The sequence below is a fragment of the Triticum aestivum genome, chromosome 3D, assembly GCF_018294505.1.
Source record: "Triticum aestivum cultivar Chinese Spring chromosome 3D, IWGSC CS RefSeq v2.1, whole genome shotgun sequence".
Classification (NCBI taxonomy): Eukaryota; Viridiplantae; Streptophyta; class Magnoliopsida; order Poales; family Poaceae; genus Triticum; species Triticum aestivum.
Window position 1 is genome coordinate 439445992 of NC_057802.1, and position 10220 is coordinate 439456211.

The 10220-nt window shown below is 48.2% G+C and overlaps 1 protein-coding gene across 1 annotated transcript; it reads left to right on the forward strand.

Annotated features, from left to right (window-relative positions):
- The first annotated feature begins 4775 nt into the window (after nt 1–4775).
- On the forward strand, nt 4776–6563 carry LOC123079475 (UDP-glycosyltransferase 87A1). The gene is made up of 2 exons (XM_044502251.1): nt 4776–5457; nt 5539–6563. The coding sequence occupies exons 1-2, from the start codon at nt 4884–4886 to the stop codon at nt 6432–6434; spliced, it is 1470 nt and encodes a 489-aa protein (XP_044358186.1). The 5' UTR covers nt 4776–4883; the 3' UTR covers nt 6435–6563.
- The last annotated feature ends 3657 nt before the right edge of the window (nt 6564–10220 follow it).

The window sequence follows — 10220 nt, forward strand, 5'->3', positions numbered from 1 at the left end:
GTTTTACTTTCTTTACTTTGCATCTTTATCACAAAAATACCAAAAATATTATCTTATCAGATCTTGCTCTCGTAAGTGACCGTGTAGGGATTGACAACCCCTTATCGCGTTGGTTGCGAGGATTTATTTGTTTGTGTAGGTGCGAGGGACTCGCGCGTAGCCTCCTACTGGATTGGTACCTTGGTTCTCAAAAACTGAGGGAAATACTTACGCTACTTTGCTGCATCACCCTTTCCTCTTCAAGGGAAAACCAACGCAGTGCTCAAGAGGTAGCATGAATCATTTTCCTTTTGAAGATCTTCATGAGACGCTCGCAGTTTCTCTAGATCTTGCTTCCTTTGAAGATAATCACAGGAAAGCTTCTCATGAGTAGCTGAGAGGGTTTCATGATGACTTTCAAGTTCCTCGTACTTAACACGAAGATTTTTTATGTCTTTGATTAAGGACTGGGTTCGATTCATTTCCTCATCCAACAAGTCAACGCTTTTGTCTAGCAATTTTTGAATCTTTTCCATGGCTGTTTGTTGTTCAGTTGCAATTTTAGCAAGAGTTTTATAACTGGGTTTGGATTCACATTCAGAGTCATCTTCACTAGAGGTCTGAAAGTAAGCATCGCATGAGTTTACCTTAGCACCTCTTGCCATGAAGCGGTAGGTGGGAGCAGAATCGTTGTCATCATTGGCTTCAGCGTCGGCGTCGTGACCATCGTCTTCCGTGTTGAAGATGGACTTGGCGAAGAATACCGAAGCTAGAGCCAGGCTTGCCACGCCTGAATTAGACTCCTCCTCAGACTCCACCTCCGCCTCCTCAGAAGCAGAATCCTCCTCTGAATGCATTTCCTTGCCGATGAACGCATGAGCCTTGCCAGACGAGCTCTTCTTCTAGGATGAAGACTTTGAGGATTTCTTCTTCTTGTTGTCGTCAGAGTCATATTCCTTGATCTTCTTCTTTTTCTTGCCTTCCTTGTCCCATTGAGGACATTCACATATATAGTGGCATGGCTTCTTGCATTTGTGGCATGTTCTCTTCTTGTAGTCACGAGTGGAAGCCTCATCATTCTTGGAGCTGGATCTTGAAGACTTTCCGAAGCGATTCTTCTTGGAGAACTTTTGGAACGTTCTCACAAGCATTGCTAGCTCTTTGCCAATGTCTTCAGGATCATCAGAACTGCAGTCAGATTCTTCAGATGAGGATTCAGCCTTGGCCTTCAAGGCACGAGAAAAGCCATAGTTGGGACCATAGATATCTCTCTTCTCAGATAGCTGGAATTCATGTGTGTTGAGCCTCTCAAGTATGTCAGACGAATCGAGATCTTTGAAGTCAGGGCATTCTTGGATCATCAAGGCTAGAGTGTCAAATGAGCTGTGAAGTGATCTCAGTACCTTCTTCACGACTTCGTGCTTGGTGATTTCAGTGGCGCCAAGAGCACGAAGCTCATTTGTGATATCAGTGAGGCGGTCGAAAGTGAGCTAGACATTCTCATTGTCATTCCTGTTGAATCGGTTGAAGAGACTGTGAAGCACATCAATTCTTGAGTCTCTTTGGGTTGAGACGCCTTTGTTGACCTTGGACAGCCAGTCCCAGACTAGCTTCGCATATTCCAGAGCACTTACATTGTCGTACTGCCCTTTGGTCAGATGACCACAGATGATGTTCTTGGCGGTTGAGTCCAGTTGCGCGAACCTTTTGACATCAGCGGCGGTGACACCTTCACCGACTTTGGGAACGTCAGTCTTGACGACATACCAGTGGTCGTTGTCAATGGCTATGCATGCGCATCTTATTCTTCCAGTAGGGGTAATCAGTGCCCTCGAAGACAGGACACACAACGGAGACTTTGATTATCCGTGCAGTCGACACAGCTAAAACTCCAGGTGGTTAAACCGAATCACACAGAACAAGGGAGCACCTTGCTTTGATACCAATTGAAAGTGCTAGTTATCGACTAGCGGGGGTGAATAGGCGACTTTTGTGAAAGTCTTCAAGACATGCAACGTCTTCGAAGACAGACAACCAAATTCAACCTACACAGTATGCAGCGGAAGAGAAACTACACTAGCAATGCCATGGTCTAAGAATTAGTACAGAGTAAGCACGAAGACAAACAGCTGCTAGGTAGAGTGGATCAGACTAGGAAGACAGTATGAAGCCAAACAAGAAAACAGACAGAATGTCTTCACACAGTGAAGTCAAACAGAGCAGGCAAGCAATGACTTCATGAAGCAAAACTGTAAGTAAGGGGAAAGTGATAGAACCAGTTGCTTGGCGAAGACAAGGATTTGGTACACCAGTTCCAGTTGCTGTGACAATTGTACGTCTGTTTAGGGAGGCTGAGATTGAACTCAGAAGACCGCGTCTTCACCTTATTCCCCTTGAGCTGAGGACACTTACTCCTTGCCCAATCACTCTAGTAAGTCTTCAAGGTAGACTTCCAAACCTTCATAGACTTTGTTCACGGGCAATCCACAATGACTCTTGGATCCTCGGAACGCGATGCCTAACCGACTGGAAGATACATAGTCTTCAAGTGTAATAAGTCTTCAGATCACGCGGACAGAAAGACTTCAGTGATGCCAAACACTCTTTGGGCTCTGGGTGTTTTGGACTTTGTCCTCGCAAGGGTTTCTCTCTCAAAGGCTTCGGAGGTGGGTTGCTCTCAAACGACAAAAGTCATGCACTAACTCTGAGCAGCCACCAATTTATAGTGTAGGGGGTGGGCTATTTATAGCCAGGAGGCAACCCGGCCGGATATGTCCAAAATGACCCTGGGTTACTAAGGAACTGACACGTGTCCAACGGTCGGATTTCAAACACATGCGGCAGCTTGACTTGGGCTACAATCAAAGCTGACTCATCCAACCATGGATAAGATTTGCTCTCATTTTCTTCACTCGAAGACATAGGATTTGGGTTGAGTATCACATCAGTTTTCTGACTTTGTTCACTTGGACCCCACTTAACAGTTCGGTGGTTCCTATGACTCAAGAAAGAAGAAAATGAAACTACGAAAGGAACTATGTCTTCGCACTCCATTGTCTTCAAGTGAATGTCTTCACACGTCATTATCTTCGACGTGATCATCTTCACGAACCACCATTGTCTTCATACATTTTTAGGGGTCAACTCTGGTAGGTAAACCGAATCAATGAGGGACTTCTACCTGTGTTATCCTGCAATTCTCATCAACACATTAGTTCGTCAACCATGTTTGTCGTCAATACTCCAAAACCAACTAGGGGTGGCACTAGATGCACTTACACACCTGCCATCCATCAACCACAAACCCAACATACGTTCCATCTTCCAGATGTCGTCGATGCAGACCACAATCTGCATCCGCTCCTGGACTACCTCCCTAGCTCCGCACCGGCGTTGGAGCAGACGCCGTCGCAACGACGGAGCCCGAGGACACATGTCCACCACGAGGATGCCGCTGCCGCCACACCATCCTTGCTTGAACAGTCTGGTTTTCAAAACCATCCCCAACCATAGGACCGACCGCCTTGTTGAAGAAGGATCTGAAGAATCTTTATTCAGCGCCGTCATCGCCGTCACCGAAGCCAAGACGATGAACAACCTAAAAGTGAAGCTACTTTAGCCTAAAACTATCCACACACGTGGATCCAACGACCCCCCTTACCACCGATGACCGAGGTCGTCGGTAGAGGGGAGCCGCCGGAGGAACGCAGTGGAAGAACGTTTGAATACAGTTTCCATAGATAGATATTTTTTTGATTCTTTCAACATCATCAACGACCCGTAACTCAAGCATACTTTAGGTTGTGTTTATATAACTCATGTCAACTTATTTTCCTATACAGTTGAACTAACACATCTTTACTACTAAAGGGAAGTTGGTGATCGTACAACCGTTTGTGAAGCCTTCCATCCCCACGTACTGCATTAACCCAATCAGGTCAAATCAAATCTTTTACAGCGCCCCCATTGGTAGGTGTAAGATAATTGCAATAACTCAATTGAATCAAATCATTCGAGCTATATGTCGGAGTTGGTGGTGCAATCAAATGAAATCAAATCTTTTGCATTAACTCAACCAAATCAAATCATTTCCTGCATTAGAATATGGTGGGTGTAAGATATATATCGGACCCGATTGTGTGGAACCACTTGAATATGTATGTCGCTGTGTTAACGCATGGGCAGTTAGCTAATGTTCATAATCTTAGACTTGCTCGGTTGGCAATAGTCATTAGTTAGTGTACTCGCTGCATGATATTGAACAAAAAAATACTTTGTATTACTTTTTGTAGTTTTTATTCTGCACATTGTTCTTGATTTTTTCGCGGGGGACGTTGTTCTTGATTTAATTCACATGTAAACCGGGCTACAAATTTTAACAAAAACAATATTTAAAAGTTTGTGAACGAGTGGGATACTTATGAAAATACTCTTTGTTTGTAGTTTTGGATTTTCTATATAGTGATTTTTTAATCTTTATCTACCTTACACAAGTTAATTATATCCAGCATAGTGACCTAAATTACTGTTCTTACAGCTCTAAATTCCGACTTAGCTTAGCCAAACAGCCGGAATAGAAAAGGATGTACTGATGGCATGATGTCAGCAATGATGTTATCATTTGCAGCACTACCATTCCACTCATGCAGATACGGGTATGATTCTTCTGTTGGCTTTGTCCATGAGAATCAAAAGGCTGCATTATTATTTTGGATTTGCGAATTCTCATCTGGATAGAGAGATTTTTGAGAGAAATGTAAAAAAAGAACCTTTTTTCTCGCAGAACTGGTCTGGTACTGAATTATTGTATGCCGCCGCCGGCCTACCGCCGTGTTCCATGGACTTGCTTGCTCCCCTATACGACAATCGAAAAGTAAAGAGATCACCTAGAAATCCCGAAAAGTATGACAACGTCTCAATCATCACCGCGTTACATAAGAGTACTCGACCGATCTCTCACCGCCGTGCGCACAGAATCAAACATGGCAACGGCGGCTCGGCACATGGTCGCTCTGCCGTACCCGGGCCGCGGCCACATCAACCCCATGCTCGCCGTGTGCCGCCTGCTCGTCGCCGCGGACGGCGCCCTCACCGTCACCGTCGTCGTCACGGAGGAGTGGCACGGGCTGCTGGCCTCCGCCGGAGTGACCCCCACGCTGCCGGGCCGCGTCCGCCTCGCCACCATCCCCAACGTCATCCCCTCCGAGCACGGCCGCGGGGCCGACCACGGCGGCTTCATCGAGGCCGTAAACTGCAAGATGGGGGAGCCCGTCGAGCGGCTGCTCGACCGGCTGGCGCTGGAGCTGGGGCGGAGGCCAGACGCTATCGTGGCCGACACGTACCTGCAGTGGGCGGTGGCGGCCGGCGCGCGGCGCGGGATACCGGTGTGCTCGCTGTGGACCCAGCCGGCCACCTTCTTCTTGGCGCTCTGCCATTTGGACCTGTGGCGACCTGCGGTTGAAGGTGTCAGCGACGAAGGTACTAGCTAATCGATCATGCTCCAGCTTCTCGTCAGTAAATTACAAGACAACTGATGAGTTCTACTTGTATGCTCTGCAGAACTAAGCTGCAAGTCATTGGATCCATATGTCCCGGGCCTCTCATCAGTGAGGTTGTCTGATGTCAAGATCTTCCTCGCCTGGAAAGGGCCAATCAAATTAGCAGCGGAGGTGTTCGTCAACGTACGTAAAGCGCAGTGCGTCTTCTTCACCTCCTTCCACGAGCTCGAGCCCAGTTCCATGAGCACAATAGCAGAGTCACTTCCCTGCCCCATCTATCCAGTCGGCCCTTCCATCCTGCGTGCGCCGGACAACGGGGAGAGCGCCCGCGACGAGGAGCACCGGCGCTGGCTGGACGCGCAGCCGGAGAACTCGGTGCTGTACGTCTCGTTCGGCAGCTTCGTCGCCATGCCGCCCAAGCAGTTCGAGGAGATCGCCGTGGGGCTGCGCGACAGCGCGGTCAGGTTCTTCTGGGTGGCCCGGGACAGGGCCACCGCCGGCCTGCGGGAGATGTGCGGCGACAAGGGGTTGGCGGTGCCGTGGTGCGACCAGCAGGAGGTGCTGCGCCACCCGTCCGTTGGCGGCTTCCTCAGCCACTGCGGGTGGAACTCGGTGCTTGAGGCCGTGTGCGCCGGAGTGCCGGTGATTGGCTTCCCCGTCGCGTGGGATCAGCTGGTGAATGCCCGGATGGTCGCCGACGAATGGAAGACCGGCATCAACCTGAGGCAGCAGAGTGGGGAGGACGGGATCGTGAGCAGGGCCGCGCTCTCTGATGCCGCGAGGAAGCTGATGAATTTGGACAGTGGTGCCGGCCAAGAGATGAGGAGAAGGGCTGCGCAGCTGCGCGAGGCTTCCCGTGGCGCGGTCATCGAAGGCGGCTCGTCCCATCGTTCTTTGAGCGGTTTCCTCGAGGATCTTGTTGAGGGGAAATTGGAGGTCGCTGAAAGTTCCGCGTGAATTCTTCGTTTAGTCCAGTCAGCGACAGAAAAATATTGTAGCTGTTTGTGGTTCAAAATGGTGCATCATAGTAAGGCCATGTGTCCTACAGATATTTCATTTATTTTGCTGCACTTGAGAGCATTCTGACCGATCCCTATCCGGCGTTAGAGGAAGATAAATACGGTTTTTTTTTTCTCTAACCGGTACTTAACCAAACTCCTAAAATCATTAGTGGGGGAAAACCTTACTCCACGGTGGTAGTGACTCTTAAATAAGTGAGGAAACGTAGTAAGAAAAAAATCGTCCTACAATCACCCAGAAACAATTTGAAGATGCATATAAGGCTTGGATCAACGATCGTTACTAACTCCGGAGTGCAGCGGAAGTAGACGAGTAGGTGTATATCGTACTTAGAGTCCCTCGAACCTTTGATGACGATCCCGCGAACCGCCCTCGAATAGAAGACAGAAAGCACGACCTCTCTACTTGGTTGCAAGAGTACGGTTCTCACGATCCGGCAGCGCTTCACCGTCCAGAGCAAATCGTCGCCGGAGAAATAGAGGGAGGAGATTAAAACCACACCGTGCTTCTAATTATGAGGATTAGAAAAATTAGGTCTAGCCCTACTTAGTCAACTATGACCAGCTAGAAATAGAACTAGATGAATTAGAGAAGGCTCCAAAACTTGTGTATTGAAAATGGCCAAGACCTCATGTATATATAGGTTAGATGGGAGAGGAGGGGTTGCCACCAAGGAGGGAAATCCTCTCCTTGGTGTGCTGGCAAATGGGGACTCCTCCCCCTGTCGACGTTCTGGGATCAGGGGTACCCAGACTTGCCTGCCTGCGGCCCAGCACGCGGACTCATCGACGGCCCGGTACGGCCCACCTACAAGGCCCCCGGGACAAGACCCTCGCGATGGTCCCCGACCTCACGAGGCAGACGACGCCAAGACCTCCCGACGAGCAGTGCCCCGAGCCTGCCTCCCGAGGGGCGGAGACTTCTATGCAGGTACCCAGCCTCACGAGGATCTCGATAACGTGAGCCATGACGACCAAGGCCAGGCGGGTGCCAGCGGACGCAGAGAGGACAGTTTCCTGTTTGGTGCTAAGGAGGCAAGGACCGGCGTGGGATCCCGAGGGATCCTCCCAAAGGTTTCCATTCCAGTGCAACGAGACCAAGACCACGAGCTCGGCAGGACGGATGTCATCACCGAGCCCACCTCTGCATCACGACCAGAAACTTTGCAGGCGAAGACCACCTTTCGTCAGGATAAGATGTACTTCATGTCCCCATTCAGAATTGGCCGTTGTGGAATCCATCCCGCCTAAACTATGAGGGAAGAGGACCAAGGCCACTATAAATAGAGACTAGCTGCCGCCGTAGAGAGGGACCGATCCATTCTGACTTCCCGAGTCCTCGCGAGGCAGCTCATCCACTGTACTAGTTCATCCACAAACCTCCTCACGAGGCTAATCCACCGTAAAGTAGGAGTAGGGTTTTACACCGCAAGGTGGCTCGAACTTGGGTAAATCTCCGTGTTCATCTTCTTCCCCGCTCGCAAGAACTCGACGAGGCCAAGCCATGAGGAGACGAGCTTGAGTTTGAGGCTAGGGTAGATCTTCGCACACGCCCCAGAGTTCGAACCTTCTTGGGTCCGCGGAGCCCCGATTCCGACATTTGGCGCGCCAGGTAGGGGCATGTCGAAACTCCCTTTCGCTCTGTTTCATCTCCGCTCCGTCGCTCCCATGGCCGACGTCCGTCGAGTCCGCGCCGAGCGCCGGGCTGCTCGCGTCGCCCAGACGGCGCCTGATGTCGGCTAGGACTACGTCGGTATTTCCCCAAAGAGGAAGGGATGATGCAGCACAGCGACGGTAGGTATTTTCCTCAGTGAAGACACCAAGGTTATCGAACCAGTAGCAGAACCAAGCAACACAACGTAAACAGCCCCTGCACACAGATAACAAATCCTCGCAACCCGGCATGTTAAAGAGGTTGTCAATCCCTTCCGGGTAACGGCGCCCAAGATGACAAACGGACGTGAGATAAAATTGTAGTAGATTGATAGATTGAACACCAAATAAAATAAATAAGAATAAAACGCAGTAAGGTATTTTTGTATTTTTGATTTAATAGATCTGAAAATAAATGCAAAGGAAAAGTAGATCGCAAAGGCAAATATATGAGAAAGGGACCCGGGGGCCGTAGGTTTCACTAGTGGCTTCTCTCGAGAAAAATAGCAAACGGTGGGTGAACAAATTACTGTTGGGCAATTCATAGAACTTTAAATAATCATGACAATATCTAGGCAATGATCATTACATAGGCATCACGTCCAAGATTAGTAGACCAACTCCTGCCTGCATCTACTACCATTACTCCACACATCGACCGCTATCCAGCATACATCTAGTGTATTAAGTTCATGGAGAAATGGAGTAATGTAATAAGAACGATGACATGATGTAGACAATATCTATCTATGTAGAAATAGACCCCATCGTTTTATCCTTAGTAGCAACGATACATACGTGTCGGTTCCCCTTCTATCACTGGGATCAAGCACCATAAGATCGAACCCACTACAAAGCACCTCTTCCCATTGCAAGATAAATAGATCAAGTTGGCCAAACAAAACCCAAATATCGGAGAAGAAATACGAGGCTATAAGAAATCATGCACATAAGAGATCAAAGAAGACTCAAATAACTTTCATGGATAAAAAGATAGATCTAATCATAAACTCAAAGTTCATCGGATCCCAACAAACACACCGCAAAAAGAGTTACATCGTATGGATCTCCAAGAGACCATTGTATTGAGAATCAAACGAGAGAGAGGAAGCCATCTAGCTACTAACTACGGACCCGAAGGTCTACAAAGAACTACTCACGCATCATCGGAGAGGCACCAATGGAGGTGGCGAACCCCATCCGAGATGGTGTCTAGATTGGATCTGGTGGTTCTGGACTCTGCGGCGGCTGCATCAATATTTCGTCGACTCCCCTAGGGTTTTGGAAATACGGGGGTATTTATAGAGCAAAGAGGCGGTCCGGGGGGCACCCGAGGTGGGCACAACCCACCAGGGCGCGCCTGGGCCTCCTGGCGCGCCCTGGTGGGTTGTGCTCTCCTCGGAGCACCCCCCAGGCACAACTAGGGCCCATTACGTGTCTTCTGGTCCAAAAAAATCTCCGTGAAGTTTCGTTGCATTTGGACGTCATCTGATATTGATTTTCTGCGATGTAAAAAACATGCAGAAAACAGCAACTGACACTTGGCACTATGTCAATAGGTTAGTACCAAAAAATGATATAAAATGACTATAAAATGATTATAAAACATCCAAGATTGATAATATAACAACATAGAACAATAAAAAATTATAGATACGTTGGAGACGTATCAGCATCCCCAAGCTTAACTCCTACTCGTCCTCGAGTAGGTAAGTGATAAAAACAGAATTTTTGATGTGGAATGCTGCCTATCATGTCATATCATATTCTTTTCTTATAGCATGAACATTTGGACTTTTATGTGATTCAAAGCAATAGTCTAGTTTTGACATGACAATTTAAATACTCAAGCATATCAACAAGCAACCATGTCTTTCAAAATATCAAGGCTAACATAAGTTATCCCTAGCCCACACTACTAGGGAAAACCTTATACACAGAACTTTAGCAGTAGCGCTTGTTAAAAAAGCTCGCTAGTGCTAAATAGCAGTAGCGCGTTGGGGATAACCGCGCTACAGATACATATGTAGCAATAGCACGTCTAACAATAAAAGCGCTACTACTAAAATTC